Source organism: Heterodontus francisci, chromosome 41 (genome assembly GCF_036365525.1).
Source record: "Heterodontus francisci isolate sHetFra1 chromosome 41, sHetFra1.hap1, whole genome shotgun sequence".
NCBI lineage: Eukaryota > Metazoa > Chordata > Chondrichthyes > Heterodontiformes > Heterodontidae > Heterodontus > Heterodontus francisci.
This window is the reverse complement of record NC_090411.1, coordinates 28,264,851-28,292,464: the sequence shown is the minus strand read 5'-3', so window position 1 is coordinate 28,292,464 and position 27,614 is coordinate 28,264,851. Positions and strand designations below refer to the sequence as shown.

The 27,614-nt window shown below is 45.7% G+C and overlaps 2 protein-coding genes across 4 annotated transcripts in view; one reads left to right on the top strand and one right to left on the bottom strand.

Annotated features, from left to right (window-relative positions):
- Positions 1 to 1,881: 1,881 nt before the first annotated feature.
- prrg2 (proline rich Gla (G-carboxyglutamic acid) 2) lies at positions 1,882 to 27,545 on the bottom strand. 2 transcript variants are annotated; one of them, XM_068019646.1, is made up of 8 exons: positions 27,322 to 27,545; positions 19,565 to 19,732; positions 16,677 to 16,795; positions 15,978 to 16,141; positions 11,801 to 11,840; positions 9,723 to 9,852; positions 7,782 to 7,952; positions 1,882 to 6,718 (listed from the first exon to the last, which is right to left on the bottom strand). In XM_068019646.1, exons 3-8 carry the CDS (start codon positions 16,783 to 16,785, stop codon positions 6,688 to 6,690), a joined length of 645 nt encoding a protein of 214 aa, XP_067875747.1. In that variant the 5' UTR covers positions 16,786 to 16,795; positions 19,565 to 19,732; positions 27,322 to 27,545; the 3' UTR covers positions 1,882 to 6,687. The 2 variants fall into 2 exon arrangements, with proteins under 2 accessions (XP_067875747.1, XP_067875746.1); XM_068019645.1 differs by lacking the exon at positions 19,565 to 19,732 and having other exon boundaries at positions 27,322 to 27,544.
- The window catches only part of nosip (nitric oxide synthase interacting protein), a 32,910-nt gene continuing 32,204 nt past the window's right edge, over positions 26,909 to 27,614 (top strand). For both annotated transcript variants that reach the window (XM_068019642.1, XM_068019641.1), the window contains exon 1: positions 26,909 to 27,614. The gene's annotated coding sequence lies outside the window, so the exon portion shown is untranslated.

The window sequence follows — 27,614 nt, the reverse complement described above, 5'->3', positions numbered from 1 at the left end:
GGAGAGGGTGGGGTTTTCTCCTTAAAGAGAAGGTTGAGAGGAGATTTGATAGAGGTGTTCAAAATCATGAGGCGTCTGGACAGAGTAGATGGAGAGGAACTGTTCCCATTGGCGGAAGATCCCCATGATTTCTATGGATCGCTCCTGATTTAAGGTGACTAACAAAAGAACCAATGGCAACATTAGTGCGGTTAGGATCTGGAACACACTGCCTGAGAGGGGTGGTGGAGGCGGATTCATCATGGCTTTGGAAAGGGAATTAGATAAGCTGATGGGATAGAATTTGCACGGCTACGGGGAAAGGACTAGCTGCGTTGCTCATGCAGTGAGCCAGCATGGACACGATGGCCTGAATGGCCTCCTTCTGGGGAGTAACCCCCCCCCGCCCCCCCATTCTGTGGTTCTAAAGAAATAGTTAAGGGGGGGGGGTACTAACCCTCCCCCCATTGCAGCATTCAATTGTTTCATAAATGTTTACAGGATTTTTGGCTTCCAATTCTCTTCTTGGAAGCACACCCGTTAAGGAGGAAGAATATCCTGACTCCCAGCAATTTCTCCCTCGATTTCCAATTCCCGCATTCACAGGCTTTCCTCTGCTCTCAGCAATTTCCATTGATGTCCAGCTGAAACAAGTAGACAAAAGCTTGGTTATTACGGCTGCCAAGGCCTTGGGGAGTACTTGGTGGCTGATGTAGAGGGTTCGGAGGAAAGACACAAGAATTATGCTCAACTTGAAGAAGCTTAGTTATTCAGATAAGCTGAAGGAGTTGCATCTCTATTCAACCTCTGAACAGCTCGGACTTAAAGCTGACCTGATCGAGAGGTCTATAAAATAATGAAAATGTTGGATATCATGCCTGTTGACAGATTATTACAGTTTGACATGTTGGGGAAGCATACAAAGGCATGTACTCAAAACCTTGCAAGAGTGGGAATGCATTGAATGTTGGGCAGTGGTCCTTTGCCCAGAGAGTATTAAGCCGCTGGAATGCATTACCAGCTGGTGCAGTGGGCGCTGACTCTCTGCATCATCTTTAAGAGGGAGCTGGACTGGTTCGTAACTAGGGCAGAGATTGTGCAACGTAGAAGGAAAGTATCTTTATAGATCCATGTGATCGCCACGACTGGTTTCCATCACCTGTGGGAATGAGGGAGGAATTTTCCAGTGTATTTTTTTTCCCTCATTTGGGCCTGGATTTTCCTCTGGTTATTTAACTCTCCCGGGAGATTACGTGACTGCACCAGGGTGGGGGGGGGGGGGTGGGGGGTAGGGGAAGGGATAGGAAGTGTCTAGCCCAGACTCTCTGACAGTCATGAATATAGCACAAGCTTGATAGTCCAGCCAGTTTGTTCCTGCCCATTATTTCCATATGTAACTTGCATTCATGTTACGTCTGATCCGCATGACATTGGAAAGCATTTTGCAACCAATGGATTTTTATTTCCTCTTCAAATGGGCAAATGCCACCTATTTATATGCGACAATATCCCATAAACTGAAAATTAATCAATGACCAGATAATTATGGGGTGGGGTGGGGGCAGGTTTATGGTTCAGGGAGAATTGTCTGCCGGACGATGAGGAGAATGCTCTTTGTTCAGATAGTGCCCTGGGATGTATTAACTACCTCTGTTTAACATCTATCTAAAAGATGTCACCTCTAAGAATGCCACATTTCATCAGCCTAAGTTTTGTACTTAAATCTCTGGCACGGGGCTTGAACCAGGGGTGGGTACTAAGCCAAGTTGTAAGGCAGCTTTGGACTTACACTAGCAGGATAATTAAAGAGAAACTCAGGGCTCATCTTCAGTAACATGGGAAATGTTAGGAATCACTTAAAGGTCATTCATGTTAATCCTTGCCTTAGAAAAAAAAACGGAATATATTTTGAAGAGTTTATTGAACAAAAGAACAAAATTAGAAGCCATTTTATTGCACAGCTCTTACAGAACTATATATATATAGATAGGTATATATCTCTAAGTACATAAAACACTAACATAATATCGAGTGGTTCCTTTTTTATATTTAAGGCCTAGTTTGCAGGAAAGCCTTACTCAGAATTTATTTTATTTTTGTTTCCACATTCCTGCACCGCCCCTCAATTCTCTTCCCTCCTTTCCCAAATATATCGGGGACAAGTTTAACTTAACTCAGAGTGGGGGAGACCCACAGGATCAGGTGGAATGCTGCTTTTGTTGTCCTTAACCTCAATGGACAGTGAAATTGGAAGGGGTGCAAAACACACGTTTCAACTGATCCAGCCAGTTTCCCAATGGGCAGGTTAGATTAAAATTGCCCCCATTGCCTCTTGCTGGGATATGGTTTCATGGGCATCTGGTAGATCCTGGTACCTCACCCGAGTGACCAGTCTTCAGCAATTGGCTCTTTGGTAGGAAATCACAGCCCGATGCCCACACAATCATATTCATCAACAGAGATCAATGGATAGTGATCAGAATTCAGAAACATGGCTGATTTATCCTCTCTCTTTAGACTAGTGGTTTATCTAGCCTCCCCTTAAATACATCAGGGCCTGACTGACTTTCCCTTTGCCTAACCCTAATGGTGCTGAGGCCAATTGTGGCATCCCAACTGCTGAGATCAGCTAACTTGGCATAGACTGGGTATTAAGCCCAACACTTCCTATTTGCATGCCTCAGTTCCCTGCCACATCACGCAATTATCCACTGAACTACCAGGGACATAGTTACCAGGCTCATTGTGGGAGTCACTGGTTTGCCTCCAAAGATGTCAGTCAGCCACAATGGGGCACAGCTAATTCCACAGTCTTCAATAAGGCTGAAATCCTAGCCACAACCACATGGCCTTGAGGCCTTAAACTCAATGAAGCTCAACATGGCTGCCATTTTATTCGGGAAAGCGGGACCAGGGAAATTCTACCGTTACCGGGTTTATTTTTGACAAATACTTTAGGAACTACACCTTCGAGGAGGAGCTGTCCAGGTTCCTGACATGGGCAGAGACTTCACATCATATAGAAGGCGTGTCTTTACAGACAGCACTTGGGCCTGTGCAATCTCCTGGACTAATTACGATTGCCTGAGGGGGATCAGGGGAATTTTCCATTTTCTTTTTCTCTTATTGGCCGTGGGGTTTCTCCCGTATTATTTTTTCCCTCCCAGGAGATCACATGATTGTTTGGGGTTGGTGGTGGGGGAAACAAAGGGGGCTTAAGCATCTAGTCATGATGCTCCAGCTATTGTGGTGTGGGCAGGTCTTTTCCGGCTTGTCCATGATGTATGCATTAGGGATCCTTGGGGACATGTTGCCTATAGGTACGGTGGTCGAGTTTTTATGGCCTTGCACGTACAACGCAGAGGCTGAGAGTTCAGAATGACGATAGCCAATTCATTTCTTCATTTAAAAAAAAAAGGTGTCACCCCCTCCCCCCATCCAGGTCTGGCCTACGGGTGACCTCCAAACACACACAAGCTGGTTGACGCCTAATGTTCTCAGGAAAAGGTAAGAACGAGAGGCAAATGCAGCCTTGGATGTGCTACTTTTATCCGAAGCACAAATTTCGAACCAAAAAATACCACACCAGTGGGACCACTTTAGGTCTATTCTCATTTTACAAACGTCTCAAGTGTTTCCTCCTGCCCAAACTAGGAGTCAATGGAGCAAGACAGTTCTCCTGTGAGTCACACCCGGCCCTGTTAAGAATGGGGACACCAAGCACAATGTCTTACAAATACCTCACAGGATTTACTAAAGTTTTAATAAACTGCAGTGTTGTCCCCTAACTGCCACCTCCCCGCACCCCACCCCCACCCCACCCCCACTGCCTCATGATTAAACCCCACCTTCAATGGGTAGGAATTTGAATTACAGCAAAAACCCAAACCGTGCCCTCGCCTTCCATTTTAACAGTTATTTAAATGAGCCCCTACTTCTCCAAACTTATTTTGGGAGAATTCCTGGAAAAAGGCCTACTCTTGTGCAATTTCTTCACTGAGACCCAGTCCTCAGGATCCTCCCGAGCTTACTTTGTTCAACAGATTGGCAAGGGCTAGGTGTTGTGACAAGTCAAGGCCTCGTTACCATGGATACCCCTAAACATGAAGATTGAGGCCCCGTCCCTCCCCTTTATGGTACAATTTCTGAAACTATTCCCCCGCAGAATTTTATTAAGTTGGATACAGGAACGGCTGGTATCTCCCTGGCAGTAGTTCCGGGACTCAGTCCAAGTCTGGCTCTCTGAGGGGTTTTTGACTGGGAGCGTGTTAATCACTTGTTTTCAGTAAACATGCAGATTGTTCTCTTAAGAGGCTAAATCTTGAATCAATAAAGTTTCAGCAATTTGAATTCTGCTTGCAGGAACAGAAACCATTAAAGTGTTGGACGAGCTCTGTCCAGCTCTGTGATTGGCACAAACCTAGGTCAGAGGTTACCACTGCAAAGGGCACAGTCTTTATTCAGCCCATCTCTAAAATTATGCCCCCCACCCCACCTTGTTTAAAAGGCACCAACACATATAGGGTACAGCTCCACAAGGTCTGTCAGCCCCCTTATACCTCAACCAGTGGCCATCATTTACTTGTGAGCTTATGCAGCAAGTATCACCAATCTATTAAACCAGTCAGAACATCACAAAGGGTTCCCACTCCAGACGGAAGCAGCAATTCTGGCTGATTTTTCCACTCACCTCTGCCCAGCACAACGGGAGTTGTAGTAGCTCTAATTGGCCAACTCCTGCCCCACGTGGCCTTGGAGGCCTCACTCAAGAGGCCCTTCTTTAGGCTTCAGTTGAGGCATATGGGTCAAAACCGGGCCTCTGATGTACCCATCTCACTGGGTAGCTCTCTGCCCCTTCCCCTGACCCCTCCCCCCCCCCATCATTGTATTTAATCCTAGATTAGTTTCAGAGGGCACATTAATTTTTCCTTAATGGGCATCAGTACCTTGTATCTGAGGAGTGTTTACATAGCTAGTTACTGGACCTGGCAGTGCCAATATGAAGGCCTGAAGCAGGTCTTTTGCTTCAAATACAGTCGTACACTGGTCTGTTTGCTTAACAGACTTCCTTTGCCATTGCTCTCTGCTCCTCTCCACCCATCCCACAGCTCAAGCAAAAGCACAGGCCTCTGCCACTGTCTTGTAAAGTGTCCCTGGGGAGAAATGCTTCGTTTTCCCCCTATGTCCCATACAACGCAGCTTTAAATTTGCGCTCCGTACCCACCACCACAACCCTCCAAACCCCACACCCACCCCCACCTCCACCTCCCTCCCATTACCGGTATCGAAATCAGAAGCTCCGTATGGATGGCATTGGGTATGCATGCCTGGTTGGAAGCATTGATGAGTGTGGTACACTGCACCATCTCAATTAGCCAGGCTATAGTGGGTAACTGGTCTCTGGTTGGCAGAACAGCGGCATAACGTGTCAAGAGGTTTGCATTTCTATGGCGCCGTTCTCAATGAGCTTCACAGCCAATGGACCATTTTTGAAGTGTAGTCACTGTTGTGTAGCAGGAAGTGCAGCACCACAAACTCCAATGTGATAAATGGTCAGATAATCTGGGGAGTTTTCTTTGTTGCGAGTTAGGTTGAGAGATAAATATTGGCCAGGAGAGAATTCTCGTGCTCTTTTTCATAATTGTCCGACAGAATCTTCTGCATCCACTTGAGAGTGCAGACATAAAGCACCAAATATGGGCTGGAGTAGGTACACAGGGAAAAACACCCTGATTACCTAGTCACAATATATGGGCGAGGTGTTGTAGGTAACTGCCAGGAAGGAAGCATTCATTGGCATGTACCTTCCAGCTGGGGCAGGGGTGAGGTTGGGGGGGAAATGAGCCTGGCATGGAGTTAACCATTCAGCAGCCATAGGAACTGGACCTTCCATAGAGAGAGTCCTTGGTTACATAAGCAAAAAAAAAATGGAGCAACTCACCGCCCCTCGAAAAGTTTCTCCCCTTCCCTCCTGAAGGTGCTGCATCCTCGGGTTGGGGTAGCCCCCACAGCTCTTGGGGGGGGGGGGGCCCCGGGTACCTCGGGGCAAGTTGGCCATTCCACACATTGCCAGCCGAGAAGGGTACCACAGTCAACCCAATCACATCGCTCGACACCCAAAACGCACCCACAATCAGAATAGGTGGTCACTGGATGGCAACCAGAATTGAAAATCTCGCCCGATTCCATCTCACTTCCCTAAACTTGGGGAAGGTGGGGAAAGGGGTGGAAGGCACGGAGTCCTATTACAGCTCGCCTAGGGCCACCTTGACTGAAACCAGCCAAACAAGCTCAGGGATTTAATTCCAGACGAATGCAGTAGACGTTCTCTCACCAGAATGGTTTCACTGTACAGCAACAGAGGTACAATTCAGACCGCCGACACGGCAGTGGGTTACCCTGCGAAATATTTCAAGAGAAAACTTAAGATTTCAAATCGGCAGAGTCTAGTGTTCGGTTTAGTACAATAAATCATCTCTAAAAGGGTGAGCTACAATTTGAATGGTGACTGGATAAAAACCGATGGTCTTGTTGGTTCGTGAAGTCTCTCCTGGAAGAATGTTTTGCGGTGAGTTTTGGTTTTTCAAATTCATCTTTGCTTTGTTTTATGATCCTCAAAATACTGTCCGGTAGCTCGTCCCCCTTTGTCCATGTTGCAAGATTTTATCCATAGATTGCCAAAGTAAAAGGAAGGAGGGATCCCAAATTTCAGCTTGGCCGCTCCTCCCGAGTAGATCCACTGCAGAGAGAGGGGGCAGGTTAGGAACTGGTCACTTATTTCTCTTGTACAAGCATCCTTCGCCTCCCCATCCCCTCAGAAATACTGACACACTTCCGAGACCCCACACTGCAAATGTTGGCATGTTACTCGGAACCCCAAATGCCAACGAAATACTAATATTGGCCTAGGGATCTCCTGCAAAATTTGAGACACTCCCAGGGACCCAATCCTGAATTCTGAAATACGACGTCAGGGACCTCAAAGTGGTAAGGATGTTGGTGGCCGAGAATGTGTTTGATGAATATGCAGAAACGCAATGACCTTGCAGTCTGTCTGGGATCACCTAACGTACTCTTTGCTAGGGTTCACAATACCGTCCTCTCCCGAGGGCAGTGACTCGCGCTGAACTAAATGTCCTCATTCACTAGGCCCCAATTGGTCACACGTCATGCACTAGTTTAGCCAGCAGGGGGGCACCACAGCCAACCTCACCCAATGCACAATCATCTACCAGCAAAAGGTCATCAGGTGTAAGGCCTCAGGCTTTTCCTAACCAATATCTATGGCAACTTACTGCTAATCAGCACAAACCGGAGATCGAACCTACAGCCTTCAGGTAGGGTTGCCCTGGTGGGTGGCAAAATCATTGGGGATTATTTAAAAAAAAATTGTGTTTCAATTTCTTTTCTTTGCAAACTTTGGTTATCACCAATAAAAATATCAGGGACAGGGAGAAAAGGCTGTTTGGCTGACCATCAGAACTCATCCAATTGGGTAACGGAGAGTCAGATTGCTTTCTGATTGGCCATGGGAAGGCCAAGGTGCCATGATGATGGGCGTTTCAGGCAACCAATGGTGTATGTGTTGGGGGGGGCGGGGCATTGAGGCAGGAGGTCATGTGACATCACTTCCAGGAATACCAGAGTTAGCAACCACACCTTCAGGGTTTTGGTGCCCCAGTGCCGTTCCCCACTTAGCAATCAGGGGACAGAAGTTCTGGAAATTCATTTATTTGACTTAAGAGACAAAATTTGCTTGTGATGAGAACTTTAAAAAAAAAGAAATGAGTAAATGTACAGACCCAGCATACGCCGGGGGAGGGGCGTCATAATGTCCCGATCTCCTCAACGCCTCCTCGTATGAGGGAAGTCCAGGGGCGCTGGCCTCCAGATTTGTCAGGGGCACCTCTTCACTTGGCGCGCTGACATATTGGTTGGTTGGGGTCGGGCCTCGTCCTCGATACTCAGGTGGTCTGGAAGAAGATGAAACACCAGTTAGAAACAGGAGGAGGAAATCGTAGTGGATCAAAGCATGTTCTTTCTCCCTCATTTTGGGTTCTCATGCTCCCCCTCCCCCCCCCCCGGGTTTTCTCTCCCCACCTCTCCTGACTTAGGTGGGGAGGGGTACAAGGCATCTAAAATAGCCCGAGCAGTCACTCCTCACTCGCAAGTCCGGATCACAAGTGTTGGGAGGTTGTTGGACTGTGGAGGGCATCAGCCCACCCTGCTTCCATCTTCACCCACCGTCCAACTCACTTCCCTGCGTTGTCACACCAACCACTGGGTTTCCACTGATTTCCACCCCCATCCATCCCAAGCCCCACCCACCCCCTTCAAAACAGGTCATCCCCAGCGAGCTCTTAGCCAATTGGCCACAGGCTTGGCCACAGGCATAAAGGGAGAGCTTGGAAATGCATCAGAACAGGTTTCCTCTTAGTCAGATTTCGGTGTCCCTGAACCAATTGATAAACTGAATCCAGCAGAAGCTCCATTCACCCGATACTGATTGTGGACTCTTCCCCTGTAGGTCAGGTTCCCCTCCAAGTCACACACCATCCTGACTTGGAACGATATCACCGTTCCTTCACCGGGTCAAAATCCTGGAACTCCCTCCCTAACAGCACTGTGGGTGTACCTACACCACATGGACTGCAGCGGTTCAAGATGGCGGCTCACCACCACCTTCTCAAGGGCAATTAGGGATGGGAAATAAATGCTGGCCTGGCCAGCGACACCGAAATCCCATGAATTAATAGGAAAACAAAATATATATCCTGGTTAGCAAATCCCCAAGAAATAAGCCAGATTGGCAGAAGCAAGGATTAGGGATCCCTCTTCTCTCCAAGATGTGCCCAGGCATATTGCTGGAGTTTAAAGTCCCAAATCCTTCCACCCAGAAGGACAAGTGCGCGGGAACACACCATCCCGACTTGGACACATATCGGCTGTTCCCTCATTATCGCTGGGTCAAAACCCTGGAACTCCCTCCCTAACAGCACCATGGTGGGGGGCGGGCAGCACCTTCACTACACGGACTGCAGTGGTTCAAGAAGGTGACTCACCTCCACTTTCCAGGGCAACTGGAGACGGGCAAATATTTGCCGGTCACGCGCACATCCCGAGAATGAATTTAAGAAAATAACATGAACCAACTAAGAGACCAGAGAAGTTGCATTGTTCTCCTTCACGTAGAAAAGGTTAAGGGGTGATTTAATCGAGGTGTTCAAAATCATGAAGGGTTTTGATAGAGTGAATAAAGGGAAAGTGTATCCCCCGGCCCTAAGGGTCAGTAGCCAGATTTAAGATAATTGGCAAAAGAACTAAAGAGGGAGAAGGAGAAATATTTTCACGCAGTGAGTTATTGTGATCGGGGGATGTGCTGCCTGCAAGGGTGGTGGAAGCAGATTCGGTAGCAATTTTCATTAGGGAACTGGATAAATACTTGAAAAAGGAAATATTTGCAGGACTGCAGGTAACAGCAGGCGAGTGGGATTAATTGGACAGCTCTTTCAAGGAGCCAGCACAGGCACGAGGGGCCGAATGGCTGCCTTCTGTGCCACAAAATTCGATAACACGCAGTCAGTCAGAGCCCTTCGCCTTCTGCGCTGCCCGTTAGGGCACAAAGGCCTTCCCCTCCCAGTACTGCAGCTTGCCAGAATACACCACCCATAAAGTACCCCACTCCAGAGGCCGGGGGGTGGGGTACGGGGGTGCCTGCTTCGGGTTTGGAGTGCAGCACCAACCTGTCTGCTCTCTTTCCTCTCTCTTTGCAGAAGTAGACGATGAGCAGTCCCATGAGGATGATGAGGACAAACGCGCCGATCAGTCCCGCCACCAGCCCGGCTACGTCGAACTTGTGGGCGGTGGGTCCACCTAAAGAAGAGACAAGACAGACTCAGTCTGGACACTCAGAATTCAAAGATTGACCGAGAGCAGGAGGGACGAGGGGAATTTGAGCACTCAAAAAAAAAACACGCATTAAAAGGGACACCAACTCCACAAAGCAATCATAGAAAATCTCTTGCCACTTGCTTGCAGCGTTCGATAATGTAAAACCACATTACCTTCATGTGACAGGAAGGTTTGGTTACAGTGCTGAAATTCAATAGAAAAAGCAAACTTTTCCCCCAGCCGTGCCTCGGTTGGCAGCATTCCCACCTCTGAGTCAGGTTGTGGGTTCAAATCCCCCTTCAGAACAAAATCCCTGACGCTCCCCATGTGGTACCGAGGGAGTGCTGCACAGTCAGAGGTGCCGTCTTTCCGATGAGACATTGAATCGAGGCCTCATCTGGATGTGAAAGAACCGATGGCACTGTTTCAATGAAGAGCAGGGGCGTTCTCCCCCAGTATCCTGGCCAATATTAATCCCTGAACCAACACCACTAAAAAACAGATTATCCGGTCATTGTCTCATTGCTGTTTGTGGGATCTTGCTGTGCGCAAACTGGCTGCCGGCTTGCCGACACTACAACAGTGACAACACTTCAAAAAGTACTTCATTGGCTGTAAAGCGAGTTTGGATGCCTTGAGGTTGCGAAAGGCGCTATATAAATGCAGGCTCTTTTCTTTCTTCCCCAGGGATGCCGGGGCTAACAGTCGCAACCGGAACCGACGGCCCAGCCAAGGTCAGCCGACTCTGTCCTGACCAGCAATGCAAACAGAGACCACCAGCAGGAGGTTTGCACCGCTAGGCTGAATGGGCTGGCTGACAATAGAATGACACAGCATGCAGAAGACAGCCTTTCAGTCCATCGTGCCTGTGCTGGCTCAATCCGCTGCTTTTCCCCCCCCCATAGCACTGCAATTTTTCCTTTTCAACTATTTATCCAATTCACTTTTCTAGGTGACTATTTGAAAGTTATCAGGCATAGCATTCCAGATCATAACCCGCCGCGTAAAAATATTTTCCTCCTCTCGCCTCTTTTTTTTGCCAATTACCTTACATTCGTGTTCTCTGGTTACTGACTCTCCTCCAGTGAAAACAGTTTCTCCTTATTTACTCCAACAGGATTTTGAAAACCTCTGTTAAATCTCCCCTTAATCTCCTCTGCTTTAAGATGAAGCATGGAGTAGTGGTAATGTCATTGGATTTATAATCCAGACGCCTAGGCTAATTCTCTGTGAACATGGGTTCAAATCCCACCACAGGACATTTAAATATTATTAAATTGAATTTAAAAATTCAATTGAATATCTAAAATACCAAAGTGCTAGAAATACTCAGCAGGTCTGGCAGAACAGTTCTGATGAAACGTTAACCCTGTTTCTCTCTCCACAGATGCTGCCAGATCTGCTGAGTATTTCCAGCATTTTCTGTTTTTATTTCATATTTCCAACATCCACAGTATTTTGCTTTATTTCAATTGAAAGCTAGTCTCAGTAATGGTGCCATTGATTGTCATAAAAACCCATCTGGTTCACTAATGTCCCTTTAGGGAAGGAAATCTGCCGTCCTTACCTGGTCTGGCCTACACGTGACTCCCAATCCACAAACAACTGACCCCTGAAATGGCCTCGAAAGCCAAGCACAATTAGGGATGGGCAACAAATGCTGGCCTTGCCAGCGACACTCACATCCCATGAAAGAATATTTTTTAAAAATCCCTGCTTCCCCAAGCTCTCCGTCTTTCATCTCCACTTCCATACTAGTAAATCTCCTCTGCACCCTCCCTTGACGTGCTTCCTACAGGGTGGGGCCCAGAACTGGTTTCCAGTCGCAGCTACAGCCTAGCCTTACTTCAGCTCAAGTTCAGTCACTTACGTCAATAATACTAAAGTTAGGCACAGACCTTAAGTTACATCGTACAGTGCTGCTGCTTACCTGGTTTCTGTTCTTGAGTGTATTGCCTCCAAAATTTAAGCTGCAAAAAAAAAGTAAATTTGAATAATAAAATAATGAGACGTTAAACCGAGGCCCTGCCTGCCCTCGCAGACAGACGTAAAAGATTCTATAGCATTATTGCTAAAAGTAGCAGGGGAGCTCTCCCCAGTGTCCTGGCCAATATCTATCCCTCAAACAAAATTGCAGAGAAGAAGAAAACTGATTATCCGGTCATTATCATATTTTGCTGTTTGTGGGAGCTTGCTGTGCGCAAATTGGCTGCTGTGTTTCCACATTACAACAGTGACTACACTTCAAAAGTAGGCTGTGAAGTGCTTTGAAATGGCCAGAGATTGTGAAAGGCACTATAGAAATCCAAGTCAATTTTTTTTTTAAATTAGAGCTAGGTTATTCAGTGGAAATCTGGAACTCTTCCCCCTGCCCAAAAAACAAAGCTGATGTGGTTGGGGCTTAATTGGAAAATTTCAAACCTAACAAAAATTTATCAATCTCAGTTAAGTGTATCGAGTGAAATGGAACCAAGGCAATTACATAGAGTGAAGCTGCAGCTCAGCCATAATCTAACTGAATGGAGGAATAGGTTCGAGGGGCTGAATGGCCTCCTCCTGTTCCTATGCATCAGCTCACCGAGACGAAACTGGACTCCTACCTCAATTTAAAACAAACCCAGTGGGTTACAGACATTGCACTATTTTGAAGAGCAGGTGTGTTTTCCCAACTGTCCCAACCAGCATTTATCCCTCAAATCAACAGCATTAAAACGGATATCGGGCCATTATCTCAATGCTGTTAATGGGAGCTTGCTGTGCGCAAACTGGCTGCTGCATGTCTTAATGCCACAACATTGACTGCACTTCAAAGTGCTTAATTGCCCATTAAGGGCTTTGCACATCCTGAGGTTGAGAGGCGCCATAGAAATAGGCGCTGGAGATCAAGACGTAGAATCAGTCTAGGTAGAAATAAGAAATAGCAAGGGAAAGAAGTCCCTGGTGGGAGTAATCTATAGGTCCCCAAACAGTAGTTCCGCAGTGGGGCACAGTATAAACCAGGAAATACTGGGGGCTTGTAAGAAAGGTACGACAATAATCATGGGTGATTTTAATATGCATATAGACTGGGTTAATCATATTGGCAAGGGTAGCCTCAAGGGAGAAATCATTGAATGTATTAGAGATTGTTTTTTGGAGCAATTTGTTGTGGAACCAACCAGGGAACAGGCTATTCTAGATTTGGTATTGTGTAATGAGGTGGGATTAATTAATGACCTCATAGTTAAGGATTCTCTAGGGAAGAGTGATCTTAGCATGCGAGAATTTCAAATTCAGTTTGAGGGTGAGAAATTGGAGTCCCACACTAGCGTTCACTAACAAAGGTAATTATATAGGCAGGAGGACAGATTTGGCCCTAGTGGACTGGGCAAGAAGACTCAAAGGCAGGACAGTTGATGAGCAGTGGCAGATGTTTAAGGAGATATTCAATTCCTCCCAACTAAAATATATTCCAGAGAGGAAGAAAGATTGTAAGAGGGGGAAAAAACATCCATGGCTAAGCAAGGAAGTTAAGGATAACAAAGACAAAAACGAAGGCATACCATATTGCAGGTTGAAAGATTGGGAAACTTTTAAAGATCAACAAAGGGTTACTAAAAAGTAATAAAAGGAGCAAAGGGAAATTATGGAAGAAAACTAGAGCAAAATATAAAAACGGATAGCAAAAGTTTTAATAAGTATAAAAAAGGGAAGAGAGTAGCTGAAGTGAATGTTGGTCCCTTGGAGGATGTGACTGAGGAGTTAATAATGGGGAACACAGAGATGACGGAGACACTAAATCAGTATTTTGCCTCAGTTTTCACGGTGGAGGACACTAGTACCATCCCAATAGTAACAAGTAATGCAGAGGTTATAGAAAGGGAGGAACTCAGAACAGTCATCATCACTAGGGAAAAAGTACTGAGCAAACTATTGGGATTGAAGGCAGACAAGTCCCCAGGGCCTGATGGTCTACATCCTAGGGTCTTAAAGGAAGTGGCAGCAGAGATAGTGGATCCATTGGTTATAATATTCCAAAATTCCTTGGGGCAGGAAAGGTTCTAGTGGATTGGAAAAATGCTAATATTCAATATCCCTTATTCAAAAAAGGAGGGAAGGCAGAAAGTAGGAAACTATAAACCAGTTAGTTTAACATCTGTTGTTGGGAAATTGTTAGAATCCATTGTTAAGGAAGTAATAACAGGACATTTAGAAATTCAAAACACAATCCATCAGAGTCAGCATGGTTTTATGAAGGGTAAATCGTGTTTGACTAATTTGCTAGAGTTCTTCGAAGATGTAACAAGTCAAGTGGATAATGGGGATCCTGTAGATGTAGTATATCTGGACTTCCAGAAGACATTTGATAAGGTGCCACACAAAAGGTTAATACACAAGGTAAGTTCACATGGGGTTAGGGGCAATTTATTGGCTTGGATAGAGGATTGGCTAACCAACAGAAAACAGAGAATCGGGATAAATGGGTTCTTTTCTGGTTGGCAAGATATAACTAATGGGGTGCCACAGGGTTCGGTCCTCAGGCCCCAACTATTTACAATCTATATTAATGACTTCAATGCAGGAATAGAAGGTACTATCGCCAAATTTGTAGATGACAACATAAAATAGATGGGTTAGTAAGTTGCAATAAAGAAATAAGAAATTTACAAATGGATATGGATAGGTTAGGTGAATGAGCCAAAATTTGGCAGATGGAGTTTAACGTGGATAAGTGTGAGGTTATCCATTTTGGTCGGAATAATAGAAAGGCAAATTACTATCTAAATGGAGAGAAATTCAGAGTGCTTTGGTGCAGAGGGATCTGGGTGTCCTCGTGCATGAATCGCAGAAAACTGGTATGCAGGTACAGAAGGTAATAAGGAAGGCAAATGGAATTTTGGCATTTATTGCTAAAGGAATAGAGTATAAAAGTAGGGAAGTGTTGCTGCTACTGTACAAGGCATTAGTGAGACTGCACCTGGAGTATTGTGTACAGTTTTGGTCCCCTTACTTGAGGAGGGATGTAGTTGCATTGGAGGCAGTTCAGAGGAGGTTCACTAGATTGATTCCAGAGTTGAGGGGTTTGTCTTATGAAGAGAGATTGAGCAGTTTAGGCTTTTACTCTCTAAATTTTAGAAGAATGAGAGGAGATCTAATTGAGGTATATAAGATGATTAAGGGGATTGACAAAGTGAACGTAGAAAGGATGTTTCCTCTTGTGGGGCAATCTAGAACGAGAGGTCATAGTTTTAGGATAAGGGGTAGCAGATTTAAAACAGAGATGAGGAGAAATTACTTCTCTCAAAGGGTCGTGAATCTGTGGAATTCACTACCTCAGAGTGCGGTGGATGCCGGGACATTGTGTAAATTTGAGGAGATAGACAGATTTTCAATTAGTAAAAGGTTGAAGGGTTATGAAGAACGGGCAGGAAAGTGGAGTTGAGGCCAAGATGAGATCAGCCATGATCGTATTGAATGGCGGAGCAGGCTCGAGAGGCTGAATTGCCTACTCCTGCTCCTAGTTCTTATGTTCTTAATAAGACCAATTAGACTAGGGCATCAAAGCCAGAATCTCCCCAAGGTCTGATGAACTGGATATCTGGTCACATCAGGCCTGTACTAAATGTGATATAAGAATCTTCTCCTACGTTGATGGGACCTGTGGTTAGACACTGTCCCTTCACCTCCAGGGCCTGAGTTTCAATGCAGTTCCAGCCCAGCAGAATGGAATCTCTCACTCTCGGAACACTGCATTCCTCTGGCTTCTTGTCCATCCCCGCACCCAGTTTCCCGCCCCCCCCCCCCCCCCACCCACACCCACCCCTTGCCTTGCAGAACAATTGGAGGCTGTGCCCTCAACCATCTAGGTCCTAAGCTTTGGAATTTTCTCTCTAAACCTGTCTGTCTCTCTCTCTTCCTTTAAGGCACTCCTTAAAACCCACCGCTTTGAGCATTTGGTCACCTGTCTTATTGTCGACTTCTTTAGCTGGGACTGAACTTGTGTCCGAGAACGCTCCTGTGAGGCACCTTGGGACGTTTTATTACATTAAAGGCTTTATTCCCATCAGATATGTTTCCAACACTAACTAAAGCATTTATAGTCCTCCAGCTCCCGGAACGATACCCACCGTCTGATCATCGTTCTCGAAGATTTCATGAGCTTCCTCGTAATTGCACACTTCCTCACGGCATTCTCGTTCCAGATTTCCAGGGACGATGAGTTCAAAATCCCAGTTATTGTACATCAGCTTCCGGCTCAAGAAGACAGATGCTTCACTTTCATTGATAAACACTGAAAGTAATTGGAAAAAAATATATACATTTTAAACACTTAACTGAAAAATTCTTGACACGCTATTACTGAGGTCCGTGAGATTTGTGTCATAGAAACCTCAGTCTGTGAGAGTTGAGAAATTACAAAGCATTTACATCACAGAATCAGCTCCACTGTGGTGTTTATGCCCCACATGAGCCTCCTTCCATCCCCTCTTATCCCTATCAACATGTCCTTCTATTCCTTTCTCCCTCGTGTGTTTATCCAGCTTCCCCTTAAACGCATCCCTGCTATTCACCTCCACGACTCCCTATGGGAGTGAGTTCCACATTCTCACCACTCTCTGGGGGAAAAGGAGGTTCTCCTGAATTTCAGTTTGGATTTATTAGCGACTATCTTATATTTATGGCCCTTAGTTCTGGTCTTTCGCACAAGTGAACACATCTTTCCCACGTCTACCCTATCAAACTCCTTTCACAATGGTCTCCATCAACAAATGGTTAAACTGATTTATTTATGAAAAGCGCGCAGAAAGAGAAGAAAATGAATGTACCTTCTCCTTGAGCGTCTTCTTGCTGAATTAGCGTCCGTGCATCCGTCAATCGGGTGTTGGTGAGGGCACAGATCAGAAGCACACAGTACAGTAATCGTTTGGTAACCATGCTGGAGGCCCTGGTGCCAGACACGGTGAGAGAATTAGAAGCATTAGATTACTTACGAGAGGCAGATTGAGTCATTCTTTGAAAGACACTAGACTCGACTATTCCAGTGCACTCCTGGCTGGTCTCCCACATTCTACCCTCCATAAACCTCAGGTCATCCAAAACTCTGCTGCCCGTGTCCTAACGTGCACCAAGTCCCGTTCCCCTATCACCCCTGTGCTCGCTGACCGACATTGGCACCCCGTCAAGCAATGTCTTGATTTTAAACACTCTCATCCTTTTTTACAGATCCTTCCGTGGCCTTGCCCTCCCTATCTCTGAAACCTCCTCCAGCCCCACAACCCTCCAAGATATCTTCGCTCATCTCAATCTTGAGCATCCCCAATTTTGAGTGCTCCACCATTGGTGGTTGTGCCTTCAGTTGCCGAGCATTTAAGCTCTGAAATTCTCTCCTTGAGCCTTTCCGACACTCTACCTTGCTTCCCTTCTTTAAGGTGCTCCTTAAAACCTACCTTTGGTCATCTGACCTAATATCTCCTTATTTGGCTTGGTGTCGTATTTGGTTTTATAATGCCCATGTGAAGTGCCTTGTGACTTTTTATATTTATATAGCACCTTCAACATAATAAGTTTTTGTTGTCAAAAGGACTAGACGGCCCCACTGTCCAAACTCGGCTGACCTCTGCTCTCTTTCACCCAAACAACCAGTCTTCACCTCTGCGCCCAGGCAGAAAAGGTGCTGGCAGTCGGGTTGCCAGCACTGGTTGGACATATTCGATTAAGTTTTATCTTATATCCCTGCCCTCTCCGCCAGCCTCCTGCCTTTGGATGGCTCTTGACTGTCAGTGTAACAGTCCTTCTCCCCAATGTCCAAATTTATGATTAATGGAGATTAATCTTTATTTCCTAGAGGCTCGAGTATAATCCTGGAGCATTGGCGGACTGAGCGGGAAGGTTTTTTTTTTACCCTGGGAGAGTCATCAAAACTAAATATAATCCTATTGTGGCTTTCACTGCCTTATCTTTAGTTGCCCTGAATCATAGAGTAATTATGGCACAGGAGGAGGCCATTTGGCCCATCAAGTCCATTTTGTAAAATTATTCATTCATGGAATGTGAACATCGCTGATTTGTTGCCCATCCCCAATTGCCCTTAAGGTGGTGGTGAGCTGCCTTCTTGAACCGCTGCAGTCCATGTGGGGTAGGTACACCCACAGTGCTGTTAGGAAGGGAGTTCCAGGATTTTGACCCAGTGACAGTGAAGGAATGGCGATATATTTCCAAGTCAGGATGGTGTGTGACTTGGAGGGGAACTTGCAGGTGGTGGTGTTCCCATGCATCTGCTGCCCTTATCCTTCTAGGTGGTAGAGGTCGCTTTGGGAGGTGCTGCCGAAGGAGCCTTGCTGCATTGCATCTTGTAGATGGTACACACTGCTGCAACTGTGCGTTGGTGGTGGAGGGAGTGAATGTTGAAGGTGGTGGATGGGATGCCAATCAAGTGGGCTGCTTTGTTCTGGATGGTGTCGAGCTTCTTGAGTGTTGTTGGAGCTGCACCCATCCAGGCAAGTGGAGAGTATTCCACACTCCTGATTCCATGCACGTGATGGGCCATCTTTGCTTTGTAATGATTTGTCTTAACAGAACAATTAGGTGGCTTGCTGGACCACTTCAGATGGCATTAAGCGTCAAATCAGGTGGTGTGAGACCAGAGATACAGGGGCACAAAGAAAAGGAAAGACAAATGAAGTCCCATTTTAAAGTGCCTTTCACATCTTAGAATCTCCCAAAGTGCTTTACAGCCAATGAAGTACTTTTGAAGTGTAGTCACGGTTATAAATGCAGGAAACAGCTGCCAATTTGCACACAGCAAGAATCCACAAACAGCAACATGACAAAAGATATCATCTCCTTCATTGATGTTGGTTGATGGATAAATATTCTTTGAAATATTTAAGAGGTGATATGAGATATACACCCTAACAGGAGAAAAGGGCACCCAAAACAGCAAGGAAATGTTTACAATAACACCCAGAACTTTGCATTTTTACTTTACATAATTCCCAGAAGTTTTAATGCAACACTGAGACCACAGATGCGAAAGTAAAACTGAAATTTTCTACCCGCTGCTTCCTTCCCATCATAGCTTTCGAGTTTTCAGATCTTGCAGGCAACTTGTGACTCACTTTTTCGGGACACGCCCTGAAATTATAAACAACTTCTACATGAATCAGCCCACTGCAATACCAAGCAAGTCAAGGCAAGTTCGACCAAACTGGGTCTGTCCCAGTACGTCAGGACATCGTAAAATATGTCTCACCAAAACTGCGCAAAGATTGTCCCAATAAGCCATCTTATAATACAAACCACACTGAATGTTCTAGTACATAAACGTGCGAGAGACTGAGCCCAGTCAAGCAGTTTGCCAACATTCATTGGTCTGTGTCACACGCGATGACAGCCTGGTTGGACGATGCACTGGCTGGATTGTTAGCCCAGCGACAATCAGACCCTGTGGTACAGCAGGAAGGAATGTTTCAGGGGGGGGCGGGGGGGGGGGGGGTGCGGGGGAGGAGGGAACTGGGGAAGCATCTACAGATAGGGGCGGAGGGGGGCAATTGTACCTCATCCCTTTCCTTTCTGCGTAGCTGGAGCACAGACTCGAGCCGAGTGTTTCCTACATTACAACAGTGACTACAATTGCAACAAAAAAGTACTTCAAAGGCGCTTTGGGACATCCTGAGGTCGTAAACGGCGTTATACAAATGCAATTAATTCTTACTTTCAACAGCAAAAAGTGATCCAAATTACGCAACTTGACTTTAGCCCCTCAGGCGAGTCGCTGCATCTCCACGGATTCAGCTCCCTTGTGCAGTCAGAGCTCAGTGTTTTTTTTTTCCCCCTGGACAATCCAGTTGTCAGTGCTCACAGTGCAAACAGACAAATATTCCTAAATCAAACAGAGAGGGGCTGTGAAGCCAGCCACGAAAAGACGACTTTACAACCTAACGGGTCACTCCAACAACATCAACACAGTTACTGTGGGCAGATTGTATCAGGCATCTCACAACTGTCAGCCAGATTCACGCCAACTGCATTCGAATCATTTTAGAGCAGATGGAGGGTAAGCTAACTTAAAGCAAAAATGTCAAATAAGCAGGTGCTAAAATGCCATTCTCTCACCTCTAGTGCCCAGTGTTAGATCCAGTCTCCCTCTCTGATGGAGATTTGGACGTTGCCAAGAGTTAGACCACTGACCTTTCACCTCTGGTACAATTACACGGCTAGACGGAGCCTGGCATTTATGCTGACAACTCCAAACTAATTTACATCCCCATTCACACATCCTCGCAGCCCTCAAAGGCTGCAGCATTGTCACAAAACTAAAAGAACTGTCTACACAAGCATCCAAACATTATTTAAAAGAAATATTTTTCACCCCAACTCTTATTCGGTTTCAATGCCAGAGGTACCAAGCACCCTCGAGTACCTTGACTGAATAGCTGTCTCCATGCATGAACGTTTGGCAGTGAATGGTGCAGGCTATTCCTCTGTGTAAGGCATCACAACAAGGCTGATCCCTGGCTCAGTCAGTGGCACACTCGCTTCGGAGTCAAAGTTGTGGGTTCAAGTCCCACGCCAGAGACTTGACCACAAAAATCTATGGTGATACCTCAGTGCAGTGCTGCACTGTCAGAGGTGCCGTCTTCTGGATGAGATGTTAGACCAATCCCTGTCTGCTCTCTCAGGTAAACAGTAAAAATCCCATGGCCACCATATTAAAGGGGAACAGGGGAGGTATACCCAGTGTCCTGTCCCATATTTATCCCTCAAACAACATCACTAAGACAGACGTTTTGGTCATTATCACATTGCTGTCTGTGGGATCTTACCGTGCGCAAATTGGCTGCTGCGTCTTCTACATTCCAAAATTTCAAAATGGGAGAGGAAGATGTCTGCTAATAAGGGAGCAGAGTGGACAGAATTCTCATTCCGAGTCAGATTGTCGTGGATTCAGCTTCTAATCCAGAGACTTGAGCACATAATCTAGGCTCAGGGAGTGCTGCACCGTTGGAGGTGCCATTTTTCAGACAGGACGTTAAACTGAGGCCCTGTCTGCCCTCTCAGGTGGACGTAAAAGGTCCCACGGCACTATTTCGATGAATCATAGAATGGTTATGGCACAGAAGGAACATTCGGCCCATCGTGTCCATGCCTGCTGGGAAAAAAATTAGCTGCCCAATCTAATCTCACTTTCCAACACCTGGTCAATAGCCTTGCCGATTACAGCACTTCATGTGCAGGTACCTTTTAAGAGAGTTGAGAGTTTCTGCCTCCACCACCGTTCCTGGCAGTGACTTCCAGACACTCACCACCCTCTGAGTGAAAAAGCTCTTCCTCGTGTCCCCTCGAATCCTTCTACCAATCACCTTAAATCTGTGCCCCCCGTAATTGACCTCTCCACCAGGGGAAACAGGTCCTTCCTGTCTACTCTATCTAGGCCCCTCATAATTTTATACACTTCAATTAAGTTATCCCTCAGCCTCCTCTGTTCTAAGGAAAACAACCCAAGCCTATCCAATCTTTCCTCATAGTTACAACTTTTGAGTCCTGACAACGTTCTTGTAAATCTCCTCTGTACTCTCTCCTGAGCAACTCTGTCCTTTCTGTAATGTGGTGACCAGAACTGCACTCAATACTCCAACTGTGGCCTAAACAGAGTTTTATACAGTTCCAGCATTACATCCTTGTTTTTGTATTCTATACCTTGGACAATAAAGGAAAGCATTCCATATGCCTTCTTCACCACTCTATCTACCTGTCCTGCCATCTTCAGGGACCTGTGGACATGCACTCGAAGGTCTCTCACTTCTTCTACCCCTCTCAATATCCTCCCATTTATTGTGTATTCCCTCACTTTATTTGCCCTCCCCAAATGCATTACCTCACACTTATCTGGATTGAATTCCATTTGCCCCTTTTCCACCCACTCAACCAAACCATTGATATCATTCTGGAGTCTAAGGCTGTCCTCTTCACTATCAACTACACGGCCAATTTTTGTGTATTCAGCAAATTTCCCAATCTTGCCTCCCACATTTAAGTCCAAATCATTAATATATACCACAAACAGCAAGGGACCCAACACTGAGCCCTGTGGAACGCCACTGGAAGCTGCATTCCATTCACAAAAACATCTGTCGACTACTACCCTTTGTTTCCTGTCCCTGAGCCAATTCTGGATCCAACCTGCCACATTCCCCTGTATCCCATGGGCTTTCATTTTACTGACCAGTCTGCCATGTGGGACCTTGTCAAATGCCTTACTAAAATCCATGTAGACCACATCCACTGCACTACCTTCAATCTTTCTTGTTACTTCCTCAAAAAATTCAATCAGGTTAGTAAGATATGACCTTCCCTTAACAAATCCATGCTGACTATCCCAGATTAATCTGTGCCTTTCTAAGTGGCAGTTTATCCTGTCCTTCAGAATAGATTCTAACAATTTACCCACCACTGAGGTCAAACTGACCACCCTCTAATTATTTGGCCTATCCCTTGCACCCTTTTTAAACAATGATACAATGTTTGCAGACCTCCAATTGTCTGGTACCTCTCCTGTATCTAGTGAGGATTTGAAGATGATCCTCAGCGCATCCGTTATTTCCTCCCTGGCTTCCTTTAACAACCTGGGGATGCAATCCATCCGGCCCTGGCGATTTATCCACTTTCAAGGATGTCAGACCCTCTAGTACTTCCTCTCTCATTATGCTTATCGTATCTAATATTTCACACTCCTCCTCTTTAACTACAATGTCTACATCAACCCTCTCCTTTGTGAAGACAGAGACAAAAAACTCTTTCAGACCCCTGCCCAAATCTTCTGCATCCACGCACAAGTTCCCTTGTACATCTTTGATAGGCCCTACCCTTTCCTTAGTTATCCTCTTGCTCTTAATGTACTGATAAAACAACTTTGGGTTTTCTTTGATTTTACCTGCCAATAATTTTTCATGTCCTCTCTTTGCTTTTCTAATTTCCTTTTTTACTTCACCCCTGCACTTTCTACACTCCTCTAGACTTTCTAAAGTATTAAGATTTTTGTGACCGTCATAAGCTTTCTTTTTCTGCTTTAACTTACCCTGCAAGCTTCTAGATAACCAGGGGGCTGTAGATTTGGCAGTACCACCCTTTATCTTAGTGGGGACATGCCTACACTGTGCCTGTAGAATCTCGCTTTTGAATGCCTCCCACTGGTTTGCCACTGATTTTCCTTCAAGTAGCTGTATCCAGTCCACTTTCGCCAGGTTGCCTCTCGGTTGCTTGAAATTTGCCTTCCTCCCATTTAGAACTTTTACTCCTGTTTTATCTTCGTCCTTTTCCGTGATTATGGTAAAACTTACTGTATTATGGTCACCATCTCCGAAATGGTCACCCACTGTTACTTCCTCCACTTGCCCAGCTTCATTACTGAAGACTAAATCTAGAATTGTGCCCCCTCTCGTTTGGGCTTGTTACGTGCCACTGGAAAGACCACTGTGTAAGGTCCTCCCACCAAAGTGAACTGAGGGGCTGGACCCATGGGAAACCCCTCAGGCTGTATGCACCAGATACGGGTTTGCTGTAAAATGTACATGGCACGTAAAAATGGAATGGAAGGTTTGTGAGGCAACTCACTCCTGTATCGAAGAAAACTGATTTCCTTAGCACTTTTTGGAATGTCAACTTGGTACTGTTTTGAACTGGTTTGTAATGCATTTTTTTTTTTTTTTTACAAATTTTCATGAATAAAGTATATTTTTGGGAAAAAAAAGCTTGTTACGTGCTGGCTAAAAAAGTTCTCTTGAATGTAGTTCAAGAATTTTGTCCCCTCTGTGCCCTTCTTTCTTTGGCCTCCTTATCTCGAGAGACAATGGGTAAGCGCCTGGAGGTGGTCAGTGGTATGTGGAGCAGCGCCTGGAGTGGCTATAAAGGCCAATTCTAGAGTGACAGGCTCTTCCACAGGTGCTGCAGAGAAATTTGTTTGTTGGGCTGTTACACAGTTGGCTCTCCCCTGACGCTTTTGTCTTTTTTCCTGCCAACTGCTAAATCTCTTCGACTCGCCACACTTTAGCCCTGCCTTTATGGCTGCCCGCCAGCTCTGGCGAACACCGGCAACTGACTCCCACGACTTGTGATCAATGTCACAGGACTTCATGTCGCGTTTGCAGACGTCTTTGAAGCGGAGATATGGACGGCCGGTGGGTCTGATACCAGTGGCGAGCTCGCTGTACAATGTGTCTTTGGGGATCCTGCCATCTTCCATGTGGCTCACATGGCCAAGCCATCTCAAGCGCCGCTGACTCAGTAGTGTGTATAAGCTGGGTATGTTGGCCACCTCGAGGACTTCTGTGTTGGAGATACGGTCCTGCCACCTGATGCCAAGTATTCTCCGGAGGCAGCGAAGATGGAATGAATTGAGACATCGCTCTTTGCTGACATACGTTGTCCAGGCCTTGCTGCCATAGAGCAAGGTACTGAGGACACAGGCTTGATACACTCGGACTTTTGTGTTCCGTGTCAGTGCGCCATTTTCCCACACTCTCTTGGCCAGTCTGGACATAGCAATGGAAGCCTTTCCCATGCGCTTGTTGATTTCTGCATCTAAAGACAGGTTACTGGTGATAGTTGAGCCTAGGTAGGTGAACTCTTGAACTACTTCCAGAGTGTGGTCGCCAATATTGTTGGATGGAGCATTTCTGACGTCCTGCCCCATGATGTTCGTTTTCTTGAGGCTGATGGTTAGGCCAAATTCATTGCAGGCAGCCGCAATCCTGTCGATGAGACTCTGCAGCCACTCTCTTAAAGCAGCATCGTCAGCAAAGAGGAGTTCCCTGATGAGGACTTTCCGTACTTTGGACTTCGCTCTTAGACGGGCCCTTCACACTGTTTGTATCCCAACTATTACTGCCCTTTGGTTTTTGCACTCAGAAATTTGCCTACATATTTGTTCCTCTATCTCCCTCTCACTATTTGGGGGTCTATAGTACACTCCTCATAGTGTGGCTGCCCCTTTTTTATTTCTGAGCTCCCTGCATATGGCCTCATTTGACGATTCATTTAGCATATCATCCCTCCTCAAAACTGTTATTGATTCCTTAACTAATAATGCTACACCCCCTCCTTTTTTTTTATCTCCCTCTCTATCCCGCCTGAAAACTCTCTATCCAGGGACGTTAAGTTGCCATTCTTTCCCCTCCTTAAGCCAGGTTTCCATTATAGCAATGATATCATGTTGCCATGTGTTTATCTGTGCCCTCAGCTCATCGGCTTTATTTAATATACTCCTTGCATTTAAATAAATACTCTCGACCAACATCACTTAAAACTAAACAGATGATCTGGTGATTTATCTCACTGCTGTTTGTGGGAGCTTGCTGCGCACAAGTTATCGGTCACATTTTCCTACATTACAACAGTAACTTTTATAGTACTTCATTGGCTAGAAAGGACATTCTGGGGCTATATAAATGCAAATCTTCTATTTCAGAGGCAGTCTTACAGAGGTGTAGAAGATAAAGAGGAGCAAAAAAGATTTATCTGAATATGATCTTAAATTGAGAACAGCACACAAGTTCCAGCTATTAAAAAGGTAAATTTAGGATTGATAGTGGTAAATTGAATCAGAGTGATCAACGTACAGACGGTCTCTCAGATAGTAGTGAAAAGTCAAAACCCTGGCATCATTTAAAACCAATCCAAAGTTGCAATGGGGTGAATGTCGGGTCTATCAGGATAGAGGAACTAAACTGAGCCTAATGGCCATCCTCACCTATAATTAGCTTGTGACAAAATATTCCACTGAACAGTCTCAGTACCTGATAGGGCAGTGTTTCAGGTTCCATTTTGTTTTGTCCACTTTTTCCGTCTTCAGTCAGCCGATACCACTCATGGTGCTCACCGACTCCACCCACTCCTTAACCTGGAGTCTCCTGCCGAAACTAATTGTTCACAAGGCAGACCTCCAAATGTGAAAGCAGGATTGTGCGCCTGTGTATTCCAATTGAGTAGTTGAACATAACCCATGAGGGAGGCATCCTGTTTGATTTTGCCCTGACCGTACCGAGTTAGCTGATCGCAGATGGCCTGCATTTAGGGCGTTACAATTGTCCTCACTGTCCCCAGTGATGGGGGAACAATCAGCCAGGATGCCTATTCCTGATCACTGTCCACCAACCCCAGCCGGAAAATGAACAGATTTTTAAAAAATTCTTTCATGGGATTTGGGTGTCGTTGGCAAGGCCAGCATTGGCTGCCCATCCCTAATTGCCCTTGACAACTGAGTGGCTTGCGAGGCTATTTCAGGGGGCAGTTAAGAGTCAACCACATTTCCGTGGGTCTGGAGTCACATGTCGACCAGACCAGGAGAGGACCAATGACCTTTCATCAGAACATTCATCGACCTGAAACATTAACTCTGTTTCTCTCTCCACAGACACAGCTGAACATTTCCAGCATCTGCTTAATTTTAGTGATGAATTTAGGAAACCTTATTTTCCAAAGAGCATGTTGAATGAGATAAATATGGGGGGGGGGGGGGGCATCTTGGAATTCTTGAAGGAAAAATTTGATGTAGCAAGAGGGATAGATTTTAGAATATTTAAAATGGTAGGACGATGCAGCACAGAAGGCCATTCGGCCCATCGTGCCTGTGCTGGCTCTTTGAAAGAGCTATCCAATTCGTCCCCCATCCCCTGCTCTTTCCCCTGTGAAATTTTCCCCTTCAAATATTTATGGAATTCTGAATTGAATTACAAAGTGAGAAGTCCTCCCTTATCCTCGATCATTCTTTGACCACCCCCTCCTCCCCCACAGACCCAATGATTTCCAACAACCCTGTGTGTAGAAATGAACAGGGAAATACAATTTATAATAACCCAAGTGCGGTGTCGAAACAGTCCACGCAAGAACGCAGCGGAGCCCAGCCAGCAGAAGGAAAGTGAATTCCACGGGGGTTAACTATAAACCCGGGGTGACAAGGGCAATGGCAGGGGTCACTGTGCTGCAGGCAAGCCCGGGCAAATCCACAGCCTTTCCCACATTTCCTGCGCTCCAACATGCAGGGAATTCAGAATGATCGACAACCATTTCTGCCTGAGGTCCGCCTGGCAAAACACATCTGTGTGCGGGTGTTTACGTGAGCCAATCTGTCCGGATTAACACTGAAAATAAATAAACTTCCTGGGGTAGGGGTAGAAACAATGAGGACGAAACTTCAAGATATCGCCTGCAACAATTAATGAGAGGGAAAGATGATCGAAAAAAACCAGACAATCTGGTTGAACAGTCACTTTTTTGGGCACCCTTCCCCCGCCTTTCTGTCTCTCACTTCTATCGGAAAGAAACTCAAAGTAAACGTTTGGAAGATTAAAATCTATTTCCCTTTTAAACACAACAATCCGGAGTTTAGGTGCCAAGGGGAGAGAAGCACGGGCCACTTTCCATTCACCCTGCCCCTCACTGAAACAAAACGATTCACAAAAGTGTGGCACTTACATGAAGGGAGTTGTCCAGTTTCAGGTCAGTTTCACTGCAAGAGGCTAAAGGGCACCAATGAATGAAGACTCCCAGATCCTCAATGGAATGACTCCACTCGTTTAGGACTATAAATCACCAACTTTTTTTCTCCCTCCTTACCGAAGAGTCAGGTGCAGCAGAAACAAACAACAAGCCGAGGTGAAAAAAAAAAGTACAGAATATTACTGGATTACTCATCAGTCAATCACGTGCTCTCTACCTCCAGGTGGAAGGAAAAGTTGCAAGTTTAAAGGTGTCGCAAGTTCTTAAAG

Coding starts and splice junctions, on each gene's coding strand:
- prrg2 (XM_068019645.1), bottom strand. Junction 16,142..16,676: donor AGAAGACGCTCAAGGAGAAG/GTACATTCATTT, acceptor AATTACTTTCAG/TGTTTATCAATGAAAGTGAA. Junction 6,719..7,781: donor CCTCCCCCGGCGTATGCTGG/GTCTGTACATTT, acceptor CTCTCTCTGCAG/TGGATCTACTCGGGAGGAGC.